The sequence below is a fragment of the Hippocampus bargibanti genome, linkage group LG05 (genome assembly GCF_051943395.1).
Source record: "Hippocampus bargibanti isolate YZ-2025 linkage group LG05, ASM5194339v1, whole genome shotgun sequence".
NCBI classification, from domain to species: domain Eukaryota; kingdom Metazoa; phylum Chordata; class Actinopteri; order Syngnathiformes; family Syngnathidae; genus Hippocampus; species Hippocampus bargibanti.
Window position 1 is genome coordinate 2726293 of NC_142738.1, and position 26832 is coordinate 2753124.

A 26832-nucleotide genomic window follows, 5' to 3' on the forward strand; every position below is an offset into this window, starting at 1 on the left:
ATGGCCAATTCGCAGCTCGATTTTTTGCAGTTTAAGCACACTTTAAAGGACAACCGACATCACTTTTTTGTTTCGTAACTGACATCAGAAAAACGTTTTATAGCATCTAAAATACCCAAAACACGCAGGCTGATATTTTCAGAAAGTCCCGCCCCCATTTTGTGACGTCACGCCAAGACGTCTTGCATTGCTGGAGAATCAAAACAATGGCTTCAGATTCATCCAAATTTCTGAGGTCTTTTCTGAGTCGTCCCGTTATTGTTGCAGGTCCGCGACAACGCCACCTTAGTCTTGTCTCGGGTCCTCCATACACAGCAGAACTACGACCAGAACCAAGAAAACCACGAAGAGCGTAAGTGTTTTTGAAAAGGATAGGATGATATTTCCTCCGGGCCTTCACACACCTCTCATTTAGCATGCTAATTCATGTTTTATTTCGAGCCACGCTTCTTTTGCTGACTTTCAAATGAAATGTGCTTTCTTGTCATGTTTACATACAGTACAGTGATACCTTGGTTTACGAACGCCTTGGCTTACGAACTTTTCGGTTCACAAACGTTAAATTTATGAACGTTTTACCTTGGCATACAAACTTTTTTCGGGATACACACAGAGCTGCCTCAAGGAGTGATGTGTCCTTCGCGAACGAGCCCGTTCTTCTAACAACAAAATGGCAGCCGACTGTTTTTATCCTCTATTCCCCGCCCCCAGTCTTCGGTTAAAGCCACGTGATTGGTCAAGAACGCAGCAGTGGGGGGAGGTGGTTTAAACGTTAAAGAGACAGGCAGACGACAGTGAGAGAGTTTCGAATTTGATAGTTCAAAGGCAGAGTGTAGACTGCAAGGTTAAAATTCCCATCAATAAGCCTCCGCAAACAACCCGCACAAGCCATCTGTACACTTGATGCAAAAAGCTATCAACCCAGCTAAACAGAACACAATTGATGAGGAACTAGATAAAATTATCGCAGAGAAAGCACCTACAAGGGATCATTCCTCAAGATGGTGAAAGAAGAAGGTTACGTTCCTCATCAAGTGTTTAATGCTGATGAAACCGGCCACTCCATTTCATCAAGCCATCAACGACCATCACAAAGGTAGATAAAACCACTTTATTACACTGTACAGTTTATTTGTTTAATTATAATACCATAGCACATTTATTATACATAAAATATGATATATTTTGTGTAGTTTTAAGGCTTAAAGTAAATTAGAAAGTAGAAAATTATGTTTTATGGGGACCTGGGAACGGATTATTCTAATTTTAATGGTTTCCTATGGGAAATGAATTTTTGGGATACACACTCCTCGCCTTACACACTCTGTCCGGGATCCAATTAAATTTGTAAGGTGAGGTCCCACTGTATATGTGTATATACAGTAAAGTCTCGTTATATCGATATCGGATATATCGATAGTCCCGGTTATATCGATATTTTTTCGGACTCCCTTGAATATCGATATAACGAGACTTTACTGTATATATTTTTTTTTTTTCTTGACTCCGGTGCGCATCTTTGATATCCCGAGCGCGTTCATTCAAATGCAGCCGAGTGCCAACAAAGACTGGTTGCGATTCCTCGGCGAGTAGCGTTCTGTAACGATTCAATGTGTTGTTTCAGGAAACGCTCTGCTGGATGACGACAAAGTGTTTCACCTTGTGAGGCGCGCCGACGAATTAGATGAGATCAAGTCCAAGCGGGGCAGCATAAAGGACAAGTCCATGACCAAAGCCATCACTGAGATTTATCTCACTCGACTGCTTTCTGTCAAGGTGCACATTTTAGTTCTCCTCTTGGAAATTCATTTTACTTTGACACCTTTGACTTTGTTTCTGTAACTTTTTCTTGCAATATCGACACTTGGATTTTTTATCATTCTGACATAATAATAATAATAATAATAATAATAATAATAATAATAATAATAATAATAATAATAATAATAATTTTCAAGGACACTTTACAGTCATAGGATATTTTTTTTTTCTGTGATATTTTTTTTTTTCTGTGGGTGAGCAGCGGCAGCCATATGCACTAGCGTTCACTCAACCCGGAATAACTGTTTCAATATTACTCTCACATTATTACTTCTTAATAAATACATGTTTACATAAATAAATAAATGTTGACATAAATAAATAAGTAATTAAATAAATACATCGATTATTAATGAATACATCTTTTTTTACATAAATAAATAAGTAAATAAATAAATAAATCAATAAATAAATACATGTTTACATGAATAAATAAATGTTTACAGGAATAGATATTTTCAGAAACAAATAACGACATAAATAAATACATCAATAATAAATAAATAAATAAATAAACATTTAAATAAATAAATAAACAGATATATAGCCAAATAAATAAATAAATAGAAAGATAGATAGATAGATAGATAGATAGATAGATAGATAGATAGATAGATAGATAGATAGATAGATAGATAGATAAAAAATACATAAATAAATAAAAATATGAAACAGATAGATTATTAATTAAATGAAGACATCAATAAAAATAGAACATAAATACATAACTAAATAAATAAACATTTACATAAAAAAACTGATAAATAAATAAATAAAAAGTCACTAAATATTCAAATACATAAATACAACTAAATACATAAATAAACATAATTAAATAAATAAACAGATACATAAATAAATAAAAAAGTACCTAAATAACAAAATAAATAAATACAACTAAATACATAAAAATAAATACATAAATAAATGTTTAAATAAATACATAAATAAACAGATAAATAAATAAATATGTAAATACATAAATAAATACATACATAAAAAAATAAAAAAATAAATAACATTAAAAAAAACATGAAGCAGCTAAATACCAAAATAAGTAAAAAAAACTAAAAAAAACTAAATAAATACATATAGATAAATAGATAAATTAATTAATAAATTCGGAAGTGGAAGGAAGTGGAAAGAAAAGAAAGAAGTAGAAAGACAAAATACAGGAGCTTCTGTGTTTTGAAGTCAAAAATGTGCCTCACTAATCGATCTGTTGCTTTCGCAGCCTTCAAATTATTTTTCTTCTTGCGCTCTCCCGACTCATTGTGCGTCGTTGTTTCTTCTAGGGAACGTTGCAGCAGTTTGTGGACGATTTCTTCCGCAGCGTGTTGTGTTCTGGGGCGGTTGTACCGCCGGCGGTCAAATACTTTTTTGACTTTCTGGACGAGCAGGCACTTAAGCACAACAACGTGGATGATGAGACCATCCATATCTGGAAGACCAACAGGTAAGCGTGAGAGGAAAAGCTGGAGTTTTGTGTCCAGTGATCCCTTGGCTTACGAACTTAATTGCTTCCCAGACAGAGTGTGTAAGGCGAAAAGTGTGTATCCCAAAAAATTATTCCCAAAGGAAACCATTAAAATGAGAATAATCCGTTCCCAGGTCCCCATAAAACATTATTTTCTACTTTTCTAAGCCTTAAAACTACACAAAATATACCTTATTTTATGTATAATAAATGTGCTACGGTATTATATATAAGAAATAAACTGTACTTTATAGGAAACCATTAAAATGAGAAAAATCCATGTACATAATACGTTTTTACATCAATAAATGTTGTCATAAACAAATAACTAGGTAATTAAATAAATACATCAATAATAATTAAATACATGTATAAATAAATAAATAAATAAATAAATAAATAAATAAGATACATTATTAATTAAATAAATACATCAATAAAAATAGAAAATAAATACATAACTAAATAAATAAACATTCACATAAATAATCATATAAATAAATAAATAAACAGTAACTAAATAGCTGCATAAATAAATAAATAGAAATAAATACAGACATAAAAATAATTAAATAAATAAATTACTCAGCGCCGCACACTCGGCATCCAGCCGTCATGTTTATCAAATCAATGCGAGGCCACATATTAAATATGAATGTGTGTAGCAGGCAGAACAACAAACAAACATGCTAATTGTGTCCCAAGATAATTTAATCCTGGGATTGTTGCAACTGTCTTATTTTTATGCTTGTGTTGTACAACCTCTTGAGGGTTTTTTTTTAGTTTTTTTTTTTTTTTTTTTTTGGCCCACCCCATTGTGCGTTTTATTTTACACTTTGCGCCTTTCATGTCTCACATGGGTAGGCACACCCTCAGATCAGGGAGAATTTTTATTTATGTATTTTTTGTTGATATATGCACACCCACTCATCCTAATTTAGGAAAATAATGAAGCGGGTTTTTTTCTGTTCAGATGGGAAATCAGTTAACGTAGTCGAGCATTGTGCCGTTCAAAGTTGTTGAAGGACTTCTAAAGGTCACACTTTGCCGACAAGCATGGCTGGGTCGTTGCTTAGCTCACATCCCTTTTTTGCCTGCCTTTTTGGAGCACTTGTGTTTGGATATTGGATTGAGGGGCAGCGTTAACACCTTTCACTGAATTATTCATGATTAATAGTTGACTTAAAGGACAACCGACGCCTCCGGACAAGTTGTGTCCATAATTTGTAAAATCACTTCAAATGACTTCTACTGAGCATATTTTACAAAAATTCCACCACATATCGCTATATTTTACCTTTTTAGACTCGTGCTGAATATTCAGAAAGTCTTGTTTTCGAGTTGGTGACGGGTCCGTACGTGACGTCACGGAGGGAACGCCCCTGACCGAGAAAGGACACACAATGCATTTTGCTGTACTTTGTTTGGTCTGAAAACTTCGTGTTGATCCGTGTTGATGGCGAAATTAGAAGGAAAACACATAAAAACTGCGAATGAATGAATGAATGAATGAATGAATAAAGAAAATAATAAATACATAGATGAATAGCTCAATAAATGCATAAATGAATGAATAAATGAGTAAATTAATAAATAAGTGAATAAATAAATAAACAAACAAATAAATAAATAATTAGAAACAATAAATAAATACAGAAATAAATACAGAAATGAATGAATGAATAGATGAATGAATACATGAGTAAAAGAGTAAATTCATAAATCAGTGAATAAATAAATAAATTAATAAAAAATAATTTAAAAAATCCACAACTAAATAAATAAATACACAAACAAATACAGAAATGAATGAATAAATAGATGAATGAATAAATGAGTAAAAGAGTAAATTAATAAATAAGTGAATACATCAGTGAATAAATAAATAAGTGAATAAATAAATTAAAAATAAATAAATAAATGAGTGAGTGAGTGAGTGAGTGAGTGAGTGAGTGAGTGAGTGAGTGAGTGAGTGAGTGAGTGAGTGAGTGAGTGAGTGAGTGAGTGAGTGAGTGAGCGAGCGAGCGAAAGAACGAGCGAACGAGTGAATCTATACATACAATCAATACACGAATCAATGAATAAATGAATAATTGAATAAATGGATAAATGAATAAATACATACAGAAATCACTCACAGGCACATTTTCCAAAGTCCATTTCCCTTTGTATATGTGTTGGGACAAAAAATGCTTTGCCGTGTATTTCTTGGCAGCCTGCCTCTGCGTTTCTGGGTGAACATTCTCAAGAACCCCCACTTCATCTTCGACGTGCACGTGTCGGAAGTGGTGGACGCCTCGCTGTCCGTCATCGCGCAGACTTTCATGGACGCCTGCACCAAGACCGAGCACAAGCTCAGCCGGGTGAGTGATACCAAATTCTTGGTGTGGATTCGGTAATTCACAATCGGTATTTATTTTTATTTTTTTAAACTGCTGATATTGATCATTGAAATCGCAAATAGACCACAGGTGTTGTTTGATTTTTTGACTCCTCCACCGCATACAAAGTTTGCCTTTCAATTTAGACACCTCACTTCCACATACAGTAAAGTCTCGTTATATCGATATCGGTTATATCGATAGTACTGCTTATTACGATACTATTTCTATGAACGCACGGAAAAAATTTACATGCCGCAGGATCGGATATATCGATAGTCCGGTTATATCGATATTTTTTCCCACTCCCGAGAATATCGATATAACGAGACTTTACTGTACTTCCTTATGCCAACTTCATAGTAGTAGTAGTATATTTATTAATATTATTATTGTTGTTTTTATTTTTATAATAATAATACATTTTATTTATTAGCTATTATTATTATTATTATTATTATTGTTGTTTTAATTTAAATTTTTATGGTTATTATCAGTATTATTATTATTATTATTATTATTATTGTTGTTCTTCTTGTTATTGTCATTATTATTATTATTCATAGCATTATTATTATTATTCATAGCATTATTATTATTTTTTTTTATTATGTTTTATTATTATATATTATTTATTATATATTATTGTTATTGTAGTTATTGTCATTTTTATTATTATTTTTTTGTTTATTTTTATGATTGTTTTAATGTTTAATTTTATTATTATACATTATTATTTATTATATATACTATTATTATTATTATTAGTAGTAGTAGTAGTAGTAGTAGTAGTATATTTATTATAGATAAATTTTATTATTATACATTATTATTTATTATATATACTATTATTATTATTAGTAGTAGTAGTAGTAGTAGTAGTAGTAGTAGTAGTAGTAGTAGTAGTATATTTCTTATAGATATTATTGTTGTTTTTAATTGTAGTATTATTATTATTATTATTATTATTATTATTATTTTATTATGTTTATTTTTTGTATTGTTTTAATTTTTAATTGTATTATTATATATTATTTATTATATATATTATTGTTATTGTAGTTATTGTCATTTTTATTATTATTATTTTTGTTTATTTTTATGATTGTTTTAATGTTTAATTTTATTATTATACATTATTATTTATTATATATACTATTATTATTATTATTATTAGTAGTAGTAGTAGTAGTAGTAGTAGTAGTAGTAGTAGTATATTTCTTATAGATATTATTGTTGTTTTTAATTGTATTATTATTATTATTATTTTTTTTTTTTTTATATTTTTTTTATTATTATGTTTATTTTTATTATTGTTTTAATTTTTAATTGTATTATTATATATTATTTATTATATATTATTGTTATTGTAGTTATTGTCATTTTTATTATAATTTTTTTTGTTTATTTTTATGATTGTTTTAATGTTTAATTTTATTATGATACATTATTATTTATTATATATACTATTATTATTATTATTAGTAGTAGTAGTAGTAGTATATTTATTATAGATATTATTGTTGTATTTAATTGTATTATTATTATTATTATTATTATTATTATTATTGTTGCGGCCCCTCCATATGAATGAAGACTATTGTTGTTTTTGCGGACAGGACTCCCCAAGTAACAAACTTCTCTATGCAAAGGAGATCTCCACCTACAAGAAGATGGTGGATGAGTAAGCGAGCGTCAGCTATTTCCTCTCGCAGGTGTTGTCATTTTTTACAATCTGGGCGACTTGTGTGTGTGTGTGTGTTTGTTTGTGTGTGTGTGTGTGTGTGTGTGTGTGTGTGTGTCAGTTATTACAAGGGCATCAGACAGATGGTCCCCGTCAGCGACCAAGACATGAACACTCATCTGGCAGAGGTCTCGCGGGTAAGAGACACACTGCCGCCATTTTCCCATTTGCTTACGCTGCTAATACTGCCGGGTGAAAAACTCACATGTGACCTAGGCTAAGGCGACACCCCCTTTTTTAATTTTTTTTTTTTTAAATAATCAAAAGTGCCTTTTTCACTTGTGCAATTGTGTGAAAACTACAAGCATTCACATGGCTAATAGAGTTATGGACTAAAAAAAAAAAAAAAAAAAGTAAAAATAATAATGGCAACGTAAGACTGCTCCGTTGTCTGAAACTAAGAAAATTAATAGATCATGGAATATTGACATTTACAATTGTATTATTCTTAAACTTGATATGTTTTATTTGATTTGATAAAAAAAATATATTGTTAAAACAAGCATTTGCACAGATGCTGTTGTGGTGATAAATAAATAAATAAATAAATAAATAAATAAATAAATAAATAGATAAATAAATACGTAAGAATGTAAGTACGTAAGTTAGTACGTAAGTACGTAAGTAAGTAAGTAAGTAAGTAAATAAGTAAATAAATAACTAAATAAATAAATAAATACATATTTTTAATTTAAAAGTATATTTTTCAGAATGATATAGTTTTTCAATGATATATAACATATTCACATTTATATATATGTATATATATACATATATATATACTTTTTTAAATAACATTTAGATTTATGAATTTGTTCATATATATATATATATATATATATAATGCAATTGTAAATGTTCTTATGAAAAAAAAAAAAATATATATATATGTATATATGTATATTTTTTCATTTTTTTTTTAATTTAAAACTATATTTTTCATATTGTTATTTTTTTCAATGATATATAACATATATATACTTTTTTAAATAACAACATGAATTTGTTCATAATATAATGCAATAATGTAATTTTAAATGAAAAAAAATATATATAATGTTTAATTATATATATATATATATAATATATATATATATTATATATATATATAATATATATATATTTATTTTAATTTGAAACTATATTTTACATAGCATATGAATATATTTAGATGTAAAGTGTTGGATATGTGTTGGATAAATATATATCCACATGATGGATGGATATACACACTGGCCATATATTTTTTATTTTATTTTATTCTTTTAATATTTGAAACATAATATTCAATTTCAACAAGACTCTCACGGGTGGGAATCATGAATCTCTTGTTATTACTATTATCCTCATGAAACATATCCTGTATTTCATATTCATGTTTTTATGAGAGCCTTTCAACCAGATAGTTGATTTATTATTTTCCATGGAGAAATCACACACTTCCAGCGTTTAAATCGAGTTTTCTGACTCCCAACATCCCTTTTTAATGCAAGTTAAATGATGTTACTTCCAATTGTAATTATTTTCTTTCATTTTTCATTTTTTTTCCTTCGCCATTTTTGCGGCTAGTCGCACACGGACAAGCTGAACACACAAGTGGCTCTCCATCAGCTGTACCGGTACGCCAGCAAGTACTACGACGGGGTAAGAAAGAGGCCCCAAAGGCACTCTATTCCAGTCAACGCACCGTTGCTCACTTTTGTTATTGCGTTTGCCGCCCACCACCCCCAATTCCTCTTGCTTGACATGCCTGAAGCGTGATTGCGTGCAATTTTAATTGGAATCATTTCTCTAGGATGTGAATTGCAAAATTGCTCTTGGGAAATGTTTGTATGCTTTAAAGGACAACCGACGTCTCCGGACAAGTTGTGTTCATAATTTGTAAAATGGCTTCAAATGACTTCTACTGAGCGTATTTTACAAAGATTCCACCACATATAGCTATATTTTACCTTTTAAGACTCGCGCTGAATATTCCGGAAGTCTTGTTTTTGAGTTGGTGATGAGTCCGTACGTGACGTCACTGAAGGAACGCCCCTGACCAAAAAAAAAAAAGGACACATTGTAGCAGTCCTTCCATCACGTCAATGCATTTGCCTGTACTTGGCTGGTCTGAAAACTTTGTGTAGCACCAAAAAAGAGGCGGAAGAGGGTGTCAAAGCTCCATGTAAGGAATTAATCCGCCTATGTAAACGGGCTGATTAATTCCTTACAGGAGCTTTGTCGCCATTTTCTGCCTCTTTTTGTGCGACATTTCCCGCCCCCAGATACCTCAAAATCGCACGGAATAAATTATTTAATCGATTGCAAACATGTATGCTTTCCTCTTCAGAACTATTTGAATCATATTCATAACTGGATGTGTAACAAAAAAAAGCATATTCTCCTAATCTGAAGCCATTGTTTTGATTCACAAGCAATGCAAGACGTCTTGGGGTACCGCCACGAACAAGGGGGCGGGACCTTCTGAAACTGGCCACTTCCGGGTTCATTTTTTTTGCAGATTTTGGACACTTTCAGTCATTTTTATTGGTGTTTTGAATTCGACTAAAAATATCATACTGCGTGTTTTGGGTATTTTAGATGCTATAAAACGTTTTTCAGATGTCAGTTAGGAAACAAAAAAGTGATGTCGGTTGTCCTTTAACTTGCCATCTCCTTCTCCCCAGATCATCTCATCCCTGGACGAGGACCCGGCAGCGCAAAGTAAGCAGCTGACCTTGCGGCTCCAGCAGATCGCAGCCGCCTTGGAAAACAAAGTGACTGATCTCTAACACACACAAAAAAAAAAAAAAAAGACGGCGACGGTACTGGGCGGGATAATCGACGTTGAACCCGCCAATAATAATAATATTCTCCTATCATTGAAAATGCATACGGAGAGCAAAGAGATTGTTACGCTGTCAAAAAAAAAAGGTACGCCTTAAAGCTCACTTTGCCAAACCTCACGAACGCATCGCGCGTAACAGAGGGAAGGAACGAAGTAAGCCCCTGTGGGCAGCAGATAATCACTTTTCTTTTCTTTCCCGTTTGAAAATCATATGATCTATTTTTTTTAATCTGTCTTTATCGTCTTAAAAAAAGCTTTATTATGGGAAAAAAATAGTACAGGTAACATCCGACTTACGACCTGCTCGACTTACGACCACCCGTACTTACGATCAGGACCTCCAGACCCTGATGTGACGTCACGTCAGGAACGCCCCTGACCGAGAAAGCGACACACAATGCATTTTGTCTGAAAACATCGTAGTGATCCGTTGATCTATTAGCTAGCTATTATCTATTTATTAGCTTGCTATTAGCGGTCCAGCTGGCTGGCTAGCTATCTAGCTCGCTAGATATTATCTATCTATTAGCGGTCTAGCTGGCTGGCTAGCTATCTAGCTAGCTATTAGCTAGCTATTAGTGGTCTAGCTGGCTGGCTAGCTATCTAGCGAACTATCTATTAGCTATAAATTAGCTATCTATTAGCAGTCTAGCTGGCTGGCGAGCTATATAGCTAGCTATTAGCTATCTATTAGTGGTCTAGCTGGCTGGATAGCTATCTAGCGAACTATCGATTAGCTAGCTATTAGCTATCTATTATCTAGCTATTAGCGGTCTAACTGGCTGGCTAGCTAGCTAACTATTAGCTATCTATTAGCGGTCTAGCTGGCTGGCTAGCTATCTAGCGAATTATCTATTAGCTATCTATAAGCTCGCTAGCTATCCAGCGAACTCTCTATTAGCTATCTATTAGCTAGCTAGCTAGCTTTCTATTTATTTCACTTACTTCCGGGTTGAGTGAACCCTAGCGCGTGTGGCTTCCGCTGCTCACCCACAGAAAAAAATGTATCCCGTGACTGTAAAGTGACCTTGAGAGTTTTGAAAGCCGCTTATAAATGAAATGTATTATTTTTATTATTATTATTTTGAATGGATTTCGACTTACGACCATTTTGACTTATGACCATTTGGTCGGAACAGAACTCGGTCGTAAGTCAGATGTTACCTGTACTTTTTAAATGGGTCAAGCGGTGAGTCAGATAACGTTTTTATGAATCCACGTGGTTGGAAAATGGCTGATTTTAACACGTGTGCTTTTGTACACATGCGAATGCCGAAAGTCAAGCTAGCTAGATAGCTAGCTTCCTGTCAATGTCCCCCCCACCCGCATTGACAGAAGTCCACACCCCCCCCCCCCCCCCCCCACCCCTTTCCTCGCTACTTTGACTGAGACCAAACGCAACCAGGACAATATACGTCCAGGCTGACATAACTGACGGCTCAACGGTATATTTCTATTTTTTAAAATTATTTTTAAAAAGCCGTGCAGTGCTTTGTGGAAGCCACTAACAGCATAGTCTGTCTCCCTTTAGTGTTCAGTGCCATGGTAGTACATTCCACTTCAAAAAAACAAAGCACAGAAGAACATTTCCTGTCTTTTTGTTTTCCCCCTCCCCTCTTCATATTTTGGTTCAAATAATTTTTAATTGTAATTTTTTTTTGTAATTTTTTTTTGCTGCTATCTTTCATTGTTTGTTTTCATTCATCTCAACCCTTTGCAATGAGCGACCATCAGATCACATCAGCTTGCAAATCTCACCAGAATTTTGTCGGGTGTTAACTCATTCACTGCCAGGATGATGTGTAAAAAAAGGTGTCCATTCCGGTGCCAGGGTTTTTGTCATTTTCACTCAAATTGCAGGACCCACACAATATTGCGTTTCCGGACTACAGCTTAAGAAATCTTACACTATCCTCTTTCATCAGAAAGATGAGAGTTTTCACTCAACACGAAATCACTCAAATAAATAAAAAGCTAGCTAGCTAGCTAGCTAGCTAGCTAGCTATTAGATAGCTAACAGATAACCAGCTAGCTAGCTAATAGATAGCTTATAAATACCCAGCTAACAAGCCAGCAGCTAGCTAGCTGGATAGATAGACAACAGATTCCAAAAAGGGCGGGCGGCTTTGATTTGCAACTTTATTGATAGCTGGCTACATTCGCATTTTGAGTTTTAGGCCTACATAAACATTCAATGCAGCGGTAGAAACCAGACTCTTTACTTTCATCAGAAAAAAAATAGTTTCTTTCTAGCTTATTTGGTTCTGGAGTTAGCGTTGCGACTCGTGTTTGATTTTAGCATTTTGTTTTTTAATATTTTTTTATGTATTTTTTATTTTACATTTTTGTAATTTTCACTTGAATTCCAGGACCCACAGAATATTTAGTTTTAGGTCTACGTGAACATTTAAATCAGTATAAGAAACCTTCCACTCTCTTCTTTCATCAGAGAAAAATAGTTAATTCCTAAGTTATATGGGTCTGGAGTTATATGAGTTTAAAATGGGGCCAGCTGTACAAAATACAACACATGCATATTGATTTATATACCCCTTTAACAACAGTTGTAACAAAGCGCTAACATGGACAAAACATGAATGCTGCCCCCTCGTGGAAGCTAAAAACATTGACAGAGGTCTGACCAGCGCTTTATCGGCACCCCCCTGCAAGAAAAAAAAAACAAACAAAACCCGAACACATTCGGGAATGGCGCTCTACGTCACACTTTACGAGTCCTGAATAAATTCAGGAATGGCAGTGAATGAGTTAAAATGGAGTGTGGGCGAGTTGCTCATGACTTGTCGCAAGTTCCAAAAAAATCGAATTGGAACAAAAGGCCGTGATAATTATTAATTATTTTGTCAATACACTCTCATATCATGACAAAATAACATTTTGTTTTTCATTCATGCTTAAAAAGGTCACCAAAATCCATCCTACAAAATTCTGGCTAGAACGTTCTCACCAATCATATTCATCATCGGTAGCAGTTCAGCAATATAATCAAATAAGAGTAAATATGTTTATATTTGAATCGTATTACCATGTTCCTGTTCCTGCGTGTATTTTTGTTGTTTTTTTTTTTTATTTTTTTTTATTCAAATATGTATATCTGTTGTCCAAAAATATTCATCAAGCATCCTGCCTCTTGAAGCTATGTAATAGCCCCTTTTTGCTGATTTGCTGTCACCAATCTGCGAGGTTTCGCAGTTACGGTACATATTGAACGTAAAAAATAGAAAAACAAAAAAAAAAAAAAAGTTGTATATATCGGTGACGCTTTTTTGGGAGTATTGCGTAAAAGCAGGGTGAAGAGGGGGGAGGGGCTAGTCGCTAACGATAATGATGTCATTGAGGACCTGCGTGTTGTTCGAATACCCGCTAATGGTTGAGTGTGTCGCATGTTTGGCCGTGCACCTGACCGTGGTTGTGTGTGTGTGTGTGTGTGCGTGTGTGTGTGTGTGTGTGTGTGTGTGTGTGTGTGTATGACTAGTCTTGTGAGGACCACTAACATTTTATACCATACGTAGTGAGGACATTTTTGACAAGTGAGGACCTTTTGGACGGTCCTCACGAGTTTTTCATTCTAAAGGCTTCTAGAGGGTCTATATATGCATCTGTTAAAGATTTAGAGAGGTCCTCACAAATTCACCCAAAATGATTTTGTTGGTGTGTATTTTCATTTCACTTGGATACACACACTTTTTACTAACTGTGTGTGTGTTCATGTGTGTGTGTGTGAGGTTAATGAGAGGAAAAAGTTCATACCACAAAAACTAAAATGATATTTTCACCAAATACATTACAGCGGTAAGGACTTTGAATGTACTCATTCAGAGTCCTCATTCCTGCTGTTAGTTCAGTATCCGGGCCTCACAAAACCATTGAAACAGGAATTTGTGTGTGTGCGTGTGTGGGTGCGTGCGTGTGTGTGTGTGTGTGTGTGTGTGCGCGTGTGTGTGTGTGTGTGTGCGCGTGTGTGTGTGCGAGCGCGCGTGGGTACCCTGACCATTGTGTGAGTGAGTGTGTGTTCTTGTTTTTCTACCCAGTGGGGGCTTAACCTGACTGCACTCAGACCGGTGGGGACTCATTTACCCGAGGGGACCTAAAATGCAGTCCCCACAGTCGACAAAGGCTCAAGGAGCTCTGAGTGGTCTCTGCCGGCCTCTTGAGTCAACAGAGGCAGTAGGTCAAAGTTCAGAGTTGATAGAAAAGTAGTCCCAGGAGGAAAGGGAGGTTTTGCTTTTGGATGGAAAAAAACTTTAAGGGAGCGGTGGTCAGTGAGGGGGAGGTTTTTTGGCGGGAAAGCAAAAGGAAGTATTGCAAAGCCACTTCTGGCAGACAGACAGACAGTGAGTATGAGTCTGCGTTATTCAGAATCACACTCACACACAGATTCCTGTACACCTGACAAACAAAGGACTTTATACCTTCATACCCTGATGCTTATTGTGCACTTGATCATGTGACCATGACTGAGAGTATACCTGTCAATCAATATCTGTACGTCATCAAAGGTTGTGTAGACCCCACCTTAGTCACGGTTGTGTGTTTACCAGACAATGAGTGTATACGGTCCCCGTTATACTTATATACTTCATCCCGGCCTGTTTTTATGTGTACCATATTCCTGTGTGTACCTGACAAATGTGCAAAACGGTGACGTGCCCGAGCCAAACATGCTTTTTGTATGCGTACCTCAGCCACGGTTGTACCTGACAACGGCAAGTATATGTACCTCACCACTCCCGTGTACATACCCAACCCTTTGTGTACACCTTGGACCTGGTCATGGTAATTTGTGTGTACAGTAGTGTATGGTGAGGTTGAAACCTGACCCCTGAGAATGTTCAACCCTGTCTTTTCGCGGAGGGGGGGGGGGGGTTCAGGGACTTCAAGACTACCTAAACCCGCCTTGTTATCTCAACACATTTTGACACCTAGAACAACAGCACTTCCCCAAACACTGAATCTACCGCCCCTCTCGTCACACCCCCCCCCCCCCCCCCCGGCAGAGTCGATGCAAGAAGCCTTTCGTTGACCAAAAATGTGCCTTATGGAATAGGATGATAACATCTAATGTTTCTAAATGATTTATCTAGGTAAGCTATGACGATAGTGCTATAGACACAGCAATGTATTTGAATTGGTGATATCGTGTGTGCTGTCGGAAAATATTCTAGATGCCCTGCTGCAGCAGTCTGTGTGCGTGAATGTGTGCCAAACAAAGGGGTGGGAATTGCAATATTTTACCCATAGCACAGAGATACAGCGATCATTCCGATAATGCTAGCTAGCTATTTCTATTAGCTATCTGGCTGGCTGGCTATTTATATCTAGCTGGTTATCTAGCTAGCTACCCCACTCGCTATCTAGCTGTATAGATAGCTAGGTAGCTAGCAACCTAGCTAGCTACCAAGCTGGCTATCTATTTCTATTAGCTATCTGGAGATGGCTATCTAGCTGTCTATCTAGCTATCTACCAAGCTGGCTAGCTATTTCTATTAGATATCTGGAGCTGGCTATCTAGCTAGCTACCAAGTTGTCTATCTATTTCTATTAGCTATCCGGCTGGCTAGCAATCTATCTAGCTGACTGTCTAGCTAGCTATCTGTCTATCTATTAGCTATCTATTGGCTATCTATTAGCTCTCTATTGGTTATCGAGCTAGCTTTCTATGGGGTATCGAGCTAGCTTTCTATCTATTTGAGTTACTTCTGCGTTGAGTGAACGCTGGCGTGTATGACTGCCGCTACTCACCCACAGAAAAACTTATCCTGTGACTGAAAAGTGACATTGAGAGTTTTGAAAGGCGCTTAGAAATTAAATGTATTATTATTATTATTATTATTATTATTATTATTATTTTCTATTGCTGGGTACTCTTGGGAACTACCGATACCAGACACCGCTATTTACGCCCAAAAAATTATAATAATCATCCAATATTGGATAAACCTTAAACGTCAGGTATTTCAGGCCAACCTGAACGTCAGAATTATTAAAAAAAAAAATAATAATAAATCACAAGTAATCGCGGTATCAGCGCACAGTATCATACTTGTATCGGTCTATAGTGACAAAGTGGTCTAAAGCTGTTAAACAGTGAAATGTTACATACTGAATTAGGTTTTTGTGATATAATATTTTTTTGCATACTACCAGGAACTCGTGTGCCCGTACTTTTGAGAATCACTGCTCTCTTGAAAGAAAAACATCTTGAGTTACATAATCTACGTTAAAAAAAATGTTTTGGACTATATTTACCGAACTGATATCGGACATGACCTGTATCGCCATTGAATGCTGGTATTGATACTGCTTCCCACCCCAACTGCCATTAGGCTCAATACATTTCATTGTGATTATTAATTTTGGGGGGTTGGGGGGGGGTCACAGTATTGATATGTGTGTGCGTGTGTGTGTGTTTTTGGGTGTGGTGTGCGCTTTGTAGGCCCAGAAAGCCAAATTAGACCCCCCCCCCCCTTTTAAAAGGTTGACCAAGGCGAAATAACTGAAAACAAGTACAGTGATACTTCTGCTTACGAACGCTTTAGCTAACAAACTTTTCACCTTACAAATGTTAAATTCGCGAAAATATAATCTTGGCATACGAATTTGTCCTCTATTACCCGCCCCCAGTCTTCGGTTAAAGCCGCACGTGATTGGTCAAAATCCGTGGTAGAGGAAGGACGGGATACACGCAGATGGACACACGCAGAAGTGAGCAGAGGGGAGGGGTTACAGAAACACGGAGCTGTCCATGAACAGAAAAGGCAGACGACAGAGCTTGAAACAAAAAAAAAAAAACAAAAGTGAAAAAAAAAACGTGAAAAGGTGAGAACGTGGATAGAAAACAGTGACATTTGGACTCGTTTCAACTTTATTGATAGTTCAAAGGCAGAGTGTAGACTGCAGAGAAAAGACAAGGAAGGGAACCAGCTATTAATGAAGTTTCTAGTGTGTCTGCCTGCATCTGTTTCTGTTGCAATATCACAACTTCCAAGATGTACAACCCACAGCTCCTTGAGACACTTTATGCAAAAAGCTATCAACGACCATCACGAAGGTAAATAAAATGACTTTATTGTACATAATAGTTTATTTCCTTAATTACAATACCATAGCACATTTATTATACATAAAATAAGGTATATTGTGTGTAGTTTTAAGGTTTAGTTTAGTTGAAAATTATGTTTTATGGGGACCTGGGAATGGATTATTCTCATTTTAATGGTTTCCTATGGGAAATTAATGTTTGGAATACACACTTTTCGCGTTACACACACTTTCTGTGAACCAATTTAGTTCCTAAACCAAGGTATCACTGTATGGGGTGCAAAGGGGGCGTGTTTTCTTCTGGTAGACTTCCGAGTAGAGCGCAAAATTGTTGGAATGGTGTTTTTTTTTTCATATGTTTATGTTTTCTTCGGCTATTCCGCATTGTGTGTGTGTACGCGATCAATGACTTATTACCTATACTCGACAAATGATCTTTCTTACTGCTGTGCAGTTATTATTTTTATGATTTCTCGTTTCCTATATTGTATCAATCTTTGTAAAACATGTTGAAAATACTGTATTCTGACTGTATACTCCTATGCATTGAGTCCTGGAAGAAGAAAAAAAAAAACAAGTTAAAAAAAGCTGTTGTGTTGGGTCCTTTTTTGTTTTTAATTCAATTGAATGTGTTTGTATTGTGAATGAAGTCTCAGCTACTCCTGGTTTTATATCTGATCTGCTTGTGGTCATTTAATTGAACCAGTGCAGCAGTGTGTGTGTGTGTTTTGTGTGTATGCGTGTGTTTGTGTTTGTATGACTAGTCTTGTGAGGACTACTAACATTTTATACCATACGTAGTGAGGACATTTAAGAGAAGTGAGGACCTTTTGGCCGGTCCTCACAAGTTTTTCATTCTAAAGGCTTCTAGGGGGTCTACATATGCATCTGTTAAAGTTTCAGAGAGGTCCTCACAAATTCACTCAAAATGATATTTCTGTGTGTATTTTCTTCTCACTTGGATACACACACTTTTTACTCACTGTGTGTGTTTATCTGTGCGTGTGTGTGCGTGATTAATGCGAGGAAAAAGTTCAAACCACAAAAAGTTAAATTATATTTTAACCAAATTCACCACAGGGGTGAGGACTTTGAATGTACACATTCAGAGTCTTCACACCTGCTGTTATTTCAGTTTCAAGTCCACTTTTTATTGCTTTGTTTTTAAAGAAGTTGAAGTGGGAAATGGGGTGACATTTAGTGTTCAAATGTAAAACTAGTTCTTCTCTAAACTTATTAGAAACGGTAGTCCTCACTCCTTACCTGGAGTTTTCCAGACCTCAGAAAAAAATTGAAACAGGAATGTGTGTATGCATGTGTGCGTGTTTGTATGACTAGTCTTGTGAGGACCACTAACATTTTATACCATACGTAGTGAGGACATTTTTGACAAGTGAGGACCTTTTGGCCGGTCCTCACAAGTTTTTCATTCTAAAGGCTTCTAGGGGGTCTATATGAATCTGTTAAAGTTTCAGAGAGGTCCTCACAAATTCAATCAAAATGATTTTTTGGTGTGTATTTTCATTTTCACTTGGATACACACACTTTTTTACTCACTGTGTGCGTGTGTGTGCGTGATTAATGTGAGGAAAAAGTTCATAACCACAAAAAGTCAAATGATATTTAACACACATTCAGAGTCTTCACACCTGCTGTTATTTCAGTTTCAAGTCCACTTTTTATTTCTCCTTTTTTAAAGAAGTTGAAGTGGGAAATGGGGTGACATTTAGTGTTCAAATGTAAAACTAGTTCTTCTCTAAACTGATGAGAAACGGTGGTCCTCACTCCTTATCTTCCAGACCTCACAAAATCATTGAAACAGGAATGTGTGTGTGTGTGTGTGTGTGTGTGTGTGTGTGTGTGTGTGTGTGTGTGTGTGTGTGTGTGTGTGTGTGTGTGTGTGTGTGTGTGTGTGTGTGTGTGTGTGTGTGTGTGTGTGTGTGGATGGAGCTCTTACAGCCAGATTTCATCACACACTCCTGTGTGAATAAACTTGGAGGCCAATATGCCCTTTATAGCGCCCCTGTGTTTCTTTTCACTTTTCCAATAGTGATTGACTTCAATTGGAAGTCTCTGTGCTCGTCGTGCATATTGCATGATTTACAATCACCTTGGGCTACCGGCTCGTATTCGCCACACAGCCAATTTCTTTTTTCAAGTGTAACTGGTATTCAGCTCATTCCGCCGTCTCGCAAACTTGGATTTGCACAAATGATAACTTAACTGGAGGATAATTGGATTCCGTTGGAAAGGGTCACCTTATGATTGGAATGGAACCTCCATCATGTATATACAAAAGGGTGTGCAACTGGCAGCCCGTGGGGCGATTTGGGGCCTTTTCCCGGTATTTGAGTGGTTAGTGTGATGAATCTAAGAAAATAAAGAAACAACTTTTTTTTTAATATCGCAATTCAATAATTTTTTCAGGATTTTCAGTATATATATATATATATATATATATATATATATATATATATATATATATATATATATATACACAAGACTAGTTTATTTAATTTATTTATTAATTTTTTTTATTATTATTTGCCTATATATATATTTATTTATTATTATTTGCCTATATATATATATATATATAGGCAAATATATGTGTGTGTGTATATATTATATATATATATATATATATATATTATATTATTATTTGCCTATATATATATTTATTATTATTTGCATATATATATATATATATATATATATATATATATATATATATATATATATATATATATTTATGTATTATTATTTGCCTATATATATATATATATATTAATGTATAATTGTATTTTATTTTTCCTTTTTTTCCCAGATATTTTAATATACGTATATAAAAACCTGGATTTAAAAGCATTTTCATTGGCAACTTATTCCATCCAGCACAACAGCCCAATGCTGCTTCACCGTGTTTGCTTTGAAACCAGACTTCCGTGTTTCTGCTCACTTTTCTCTGTTGCTTTTATTGTACTTTTTTTACAGAATATCCCAAATCCAATCGAATTCAGGTTTGTACAACTCTGGCATCACCAAGCAGCCAAGAAAAAAATTAATTAAACTTTCCTGATTATAGAGACTCTCCCACACACTACAGGAGGCCCTCGGCATCCCCAGTGGGGCGCATAGCAGCATTTGAGAATCCTCGCTTGTTCCATTTTTACAAGGCCAAGTGCTAAAACTTGACATGTTTATTTGCCTCCCACTTGTATTCCTCTCATATTTCCAAGCGCATCTACCTCCAATAATATTGTCAGTCTTCATAAAGCATTAGAATAAAACTAAGCTTTCCGAAATGAGTCCAGAATATAAATAAGGGGGAGGGGGGGGGGGGGGGCTCGGCGTCCCTGTCCTCCATGCTGAAGGTTGACGAATGACTGTGAAAACATTAATTATGTGCTGACAGCTGAGCATGAAATGGGAATAAAGAAAGATGAGGGGCCAGAATTGCTTTGTATATATACAGACCGAACAAGCATAAGCGGCTGCGGGCCATCGGCTGTATCGGCACATAAAGTGGTGGAAGCAATTGCTCTCTACACTAGCCAACAGCTAGCCAGCTAGCCAGCTTACAGCTAGCTAATAGCTAGCGAGCTAGCTAATGGATAGCAAATAAATAGCTAATAGATAGCTAGATCGCCGACAGCTAGACAGCTAGACTGTTTACAGCCAGTCAGCTAATAGCTAGCTAGCTAATGAATAGCAACTAAATAGCTAATAGATAGCCAACAGCTAGCCAGCTACAGTTTACAGCGATACAGCTAATAGCTAGCTAACAGCTAGCCAGCTACAGTTTACAGCGATACAGCTAATAGCTAGCTAGCTAATTGATAGCAAATAAATAGTTAATAGAAAGCTAGATAGCCAACAGCTAGCCAGCTAGACATCTTAAAGCATGCGCAACATGCGCCGGCGTTCACTCAACCCCGAATTAACTAAAATAGATCAAAAGCTAGCTAGCTAGCCAATGGATAGCAAATAAATAGGTAATAGATAGCCAGATAGCCAACAGCCAGCCAGCTAGACAGCTTACAGCCAGTCAGCTAATAGCTAGCAAGCTGGCCAATGGATATCAAATGAATAGCTAATAGATAGCCAGATAGCCAGCAGCTAGCCAGCTACAGTTTACAGCAATACAGCTAATAGCTAGCTAGTTAGCTAAGTGATAGCAAATAAATAGCAAATATATAGCCAGATAGCCAACAGCTAGCTAGCTAATAGCTAGCCAGCTACCTACATCTAACTTCCTGTGACTGTAAAGTGACATTGAGAGTTTTGAAAGGCGCATATAAATGAAATGGATTATTATTATTATTATTATTATTATGAGTATTTCAAAGTTTGACAGTGCAAATCAGGACAATTACAGGCGCCTTCCTTCCTCCTCCTGCGACGCTTCTCCATCTGCACGGGATGCTTGTTTACCAGCTTTCACATGCACCTGCTTCAAAACATTGTAATTAGACATTCCTCAGATTTTTGGATGCCGCCTTTGGGGAAGAGCGAGGCAACGTGGTCTTGTTTTGATGAATAATATATAAGTGCATATTCTGATGCTGGCTTTTTGATCAAATTACATGTATTTTATTTAATGACTCGTCCTTTTTTCAATTCGCTATTTGAGTGTCTCTTATCTTGAAAATTATATACTCGATTTTGTTGGTTTCTTTTATCAAAGATGTGTTGCACAAGATTTGGAATGTGTGTACTGCCTCACATCGGAAAAGCAGGAAAACTGTTATATAATAATAATAATAAAAATAATAATAATAATAATAATACATTTAATTTATAAGTGCCTTTCAAATCTCGATAGTTAATAGCTAGCTAGCCATCATATATATTTTCATATTATAGCTAATAGATTGCTAGCTAGCTAGATAGCTGTTGTGATGCATATCAATAAATATGTATTGTAGTAAGAAACTCTCTGAAATCAGTCATTTTTAATTTTTAATCAAATCAAAAATGGCCTTGACAAAATAGGTAATCATATTTAATGACCCAAAATGGTTACGCGAATTCTCATAAATAAAGCTTGAAAACTGTGAAATGTAGAAAAAGTATATGTGTATTTAACCAACGTTTAAGTATGATTGTTACTTGTCTAATACAATTATTACGATTGATTATTATGACGATTACAAACAAAACTGTTCGTCTAGTTGTTTCACGATTAAAAAAGTTCATTCACCTTGCAATCATGCAACTCGTCCCAATTTTTTAAAATTCAAATATCGCTTTTGAAACCAAAAGTACAGGACATTACGTCAAAAAAAAAACATTCTGAATTCAAATGCCGTAATATTTTGTTAATGAAATATTTCGAAAGAATTTCGAAGTTTGCTATTTGTGTGTCGTCATTTGAACGCACCATCTCCAAAGCTCGGTGTACGATTGACCAATCACTGTGGACAACAGGAAAAAATCAACCAATAAACACCGGTGTTCTTGTTGGCCAATCACCTTTCAAGCGGTTCCCCTTTACTTCCCGCAACAATGGGAAATGAATGACAAGTGAGCCATACACCCAAACGGGATTTTCTTTTTACAACCAACAGCAAGAAATCAAAGTAATTCAAGATAATTTGTGCGTTTAAGCATTTGCGTTTGGAACGGGACGCTTGTGAATTCAACCGCTGGATCGCAAATGGGTTGACGAGTGATGCTAACAACAACCGTTAGAATGTGCTAGCATGAAGGAGGACTATCGAACTTGCCTGCAGAAGGAGCCGCCAAAAGCTTCCAATTTGAAGGTAACGAAATGATATTACATCGTCCGAATCATTCGAAAACCACTTATATGTGTTGCTAAACCTAATCTTTTTGATATTGGCAATTTTAGCTAACGATATCTTCAACTCGCTCGTAGCCATATATTAGGGATGTGACAAAATGTTTCAATAATAATTCATCACACATTTCCTAATACCATAATTAAATAGCTTTCAAATGATGTATAGATTATTGTTCTATGACAAATAATGAAGAAATAATGGAATTTTTAATTAATTTTCTGCCTGTAATTACACAGTTGAAAGTCGGACACAATGAAAATGTGTCCGAGTTCTTCATTACAGTTTAAACTAGCATAACTTTCTTAATTTTTGGAAGATCTTAACGAGGAAGGCAACTTTGGAAATATTTTGAAATTTTAAATGAGAACGGAAAACACAAGAAAAGATTCAAAATATAAATTAGCAAATATCAACGATCGAATGCAGGCAGATTTTCGTCAAATCAAAAATGGCTGTCACTGAATACTAAGAGAAAATTGCGAGCTCTAGCAATATACGTATATATGTATATATATATATATATGTATATGCTAATGCTTCTGTTTGCTTGAAACTTGGCAGTTATGGAGTAATATATTCTACCACGTCTATGAGTTATAAAAATACAACTTACTCACCTTTATAAACTGTCGTGTTAGCAAAAAGAGCATAAATCAATCTTCAATCATTTCCCCCCCGTTTCTCGTTGTTGTATTCGGAAATTTCAAGAACGAGCATGGAGGGAAACATCTGTAATACGTCATTATCAGCTGCATGGCTTGGAAAATCCCCTGAAAAACGATTACGTACTTCACAAAAATGCAATGATATACGACTGCGAGTACACAGTGCGCTCGATTCACTGGACAGAAACAATCGCAGTGGAATATAGGTCACTGTAGCGTACCTATCAATATTAATAATTATATGAAACACGTAACAATCATAATTAAACGTTGGTTAAATACACATATACTTTGTCTATACAGGTAACATCCGAGTTACGACCGGGTTCCGTTCCGACAAAACGGTCGTAAATCGAAAAGCATTGAAAATGGCTGACACGATGATCACGTGATCGTAACAAATGACGACACGCTGGCATCTCCTATACGACAGGATAGTAGTATACAATGTCAATCTGTTGAGGGAGGGATGTAAGATATACATGATAACTTTATCTGTCATCATTTTCCTTCTGATCCAGCCTGGAGGAGTAAGTGCCACCATGTACCCTAGTTCACAATATCCCATCAAGTCCGCCTGCAGCAGCAGCTCCAGCATCACAGAGCAGCTGACCGCCCTGTGTGACAGCAGCCTGGCCGGGATATCATGGAAGCGCCGGGCTCTTGGAGGCATCTCAAGAGAAGCCTTCCGCAAAGCTCTGAAAAAGCGAGCCTATGGCACCCTGCTGTCCAAGCTTTTTCAAGATGAGGTCAAAACGCCCGCCACCTCCGGGCCGACCTCACCTCCGAGGAACAGAGTCCTGATGATATGCTTCGACCTGAGAGTAGCGGGTTGCCGAGAAGAGGCCGAGAGGCTGGAGGAACTTCTGCAGATGCTTCCCGACGGTCCCGCCTCTGGTTTGAGCGAGCTGGATTCCGTCCTTGAACTCCTGGTGCACCTCGCCGGCTCCTCGCCCTCGCCGCAGCCCTGCTTCAGCCGCGACTTCATGAGGCGAGAGCGGCCCGTGCTTCGGAGAGCCGAACCTTGGCCTTACCTGAGCACGGAGCTGCAGAAACTGGAAGCTCGCACCTGGGAGCTCGTGTGCAGGGAGGAGTGGGCGTCCGTGGAGCGCTTATGTGGAACTGGAAGGTTGATGGAAGCTCAACCGGGCGCGGGCTTAATGGCTCTTAAAACTAAAATGGAGACGGAGGAGAGATTTGAAAAGGAGACCAGGTTGACCTTGTTTGGAGCTTTGCAGCAGACTCGAACTTCGGACTTGGACATTAGACTGGATATTCCTCCCGTGCCAAGTAACGTCGACGTAACCGGATTGACCATCAGGGTATAAGTCTTGTTTCTCTTGTTTGTTTTGTTTTCTTGCTGTTTCAGGGATGCATCTCTCGAACAGCGTTGATGAATGACAGTTGCTAGTGTAGCCGCGGAGAAATCAATAATAATAATAATAATAATAATAATTAATAATACATGTCATTTCTAAGCGCCTTTCAAAACTCTCAAGGTCACTTTACAGTCACAAGATAAGTTTTGCTATGGGTGAGCAGCGGCAGCCACACGCGCCAGTGTTCACTCAACCCAGAAGTAACTGAAATAGATAGAAAACTAGCTAATATATAGCTAATAGCTAGCCAGATAGATAGCTAGATAGCTAATAAATAGCGAATACGTAGATAGCTAGATAGCTAATACTGTAGATAGCGAATAGCGAGCTAGATAGATAGATAATAGCTAGCTAGCCAGCTAGATAGCGAATACGTACCAGTAAGACTTTAGTTTGCTGACGAAGTTTCTTGGATGGGAAGCGAAACGTCCCGACACCTTCAAAGAAGTACAGATGACGGCTGAAGAAACCTTTTCAGCGAATACGTAGATAGCTAGATAGCTAAAACTGTAGATAGTGGGTGGATAGATAGATAGATAGATAGATAGATAGATAGATAGATAGATAGATAGATAGATAGATAGATAGATAGATAGCTAATAAATAGCGAATACGTAGATAGCTAATACCGTCGATAGTGAATAGCTAGCTAGCTAGATAGCTATATAGCTAATAGATGCATCCCCGTTGTTTCCTAAAGTAGGTGTTGTGAAGTCATTTACGATCATAACCCACGCGACATATTTAGCGCCTAACTCGTTTCCGTGTTGGATGCAGGTTCCGCCGTGTCTGGTTCAATCCGACGATGAAGGCTTCCAGTCGGCCACCAACCTGACGCCGGACTCTCAGTCGGAGGCGAGCCCCGTTCCCGAGATGGATGTGTGGGAAGCTCTGCGGACGTTCCAGCCCGCCGTGCGTCGCTGCTGGGAGTCTATCGGCTGGTGAGTTTTTCGTCACTTGACACTTATTCCACGTATTCAGCTATTGAAAAGTAAATTAACCTGAAATCTGCTCATCAAATATAAATACAGGTAACATCATAGTTACGACCGGCGCGATTTACGACCACCCGTACTTGCGACCACGACCGCCAGACGTTTTTAATAATAATAATAATAATAATAACAATAATAATAATAATACATTCAGTTATAAGCACCTTTCAAAACTGTCAAGGTCACTTTACAGTCACAGGATACGTTTTTCTGTGGGTGAGCAGCGGCAGCCACATGCGGCAGCGTTCATTCTACCTGGAATAACTGAAATACAGCAGATAGAAAGTTAGCTATCGTGCTAATACATAACTAATATAGCTATCTCGATAGATAGCATATAATAATAGATAGTGAGATTAGCTAGCTAATAAATAACTAATAAATAGCCAGCTAGCTAATATATAGCAAATAGATAGCCAGCTTGGTAGCCAGCTAGATAGCGACATTAGCTGTTTTTAATTCTACGCCTGGCCTGGCAACGCCTACTACAATTTTGGCCAGCCAGTATCTCACTCTCTCACAGCAATCTACTGCGTGACTACACACAGTACAGTAGTTATACAGTACAAATATATAATAAACATTTTTGACTGAGAAACATTCCCCCTAAAAAAATACATTTTACAATTGCAATTTTACGCTATGACATCCCTGATCCACTGCTGAAGAAGATG

The 26832-nt window shown here is 36.3% G+C and overlaps 2 protein-coding genes across 3 annotated transcripts in view; both read left to right on the plus strand.

Annotated features, from left to right (window-relative positions):
• Nucleotides 1–15174, plus strand: part of plxnb2b (plexin b2b) — a 225603-nt gene extending 210429 nt beyond the window's left edge. For both annotated transcript variants that reach the window (XM_088995752.1, XM_088995751.1), the window contains 8 exons: nucleotides 268–352; nucleotides 1625–1776; nucleotides 3117–3277; nucleotides 5514–5661; nucleotides 7299–7363; nucleotides 7485–7560; nucleotides 8993–9067; nucleotides 10093–15174. In XM_088995752.1, coding sequence (XP_088851878.1) covers nucleotides 268–352; nucleotides 1625–1776; nucleotides 3117–3277; nucleotides 5514–5661; nucleotides 7299–7363; nucleotides 7485–7560; nucleotides 8993–9067; nucleotides 10093–10197 — 867 coding nt within the window. In that variant the 3' untranslated portion in view covers nucleotides 10198–15174. The remainder of the gene's footprint in view (nucleotides 1–267; nucleotides 353–1624; nucleotides 1777–3116; nucleotides 3278–5513; nucleotides 5662–7298; nucleotides 7364–7484; nucleotides 7561–8992; nucleotides 9068–10092) is intronic.
• Nucleotides 15175–22818: 7644 nt separating this feature from the next.
• tubgcp6 (tubulin gamma complex component 6) overlaps nucleotides 22819–26832 on the plus strand; it is a 32321-nt gene continuing 28307 nt past the window's right edge. Inside the window, exons 1-3 of the mRNA XM_088995867.1 lie at nucleotides 22819–23077; nucleotides 24306–25106; nucleotides 25941–26104. Coding sequence (XP_088851993.1) covers nucleotides 23018–23077; nucleotides 24306–25106; nucleotides 25941–26104 — 1025 coding nt within the window. The 5' untranslated portion in view covers nucleotides 22819–23017. The remainder of the gene's footprint in view (nucleotides 23078–24305; nucleotides 25107–25940; nucleotides 26105–26832) is intronic.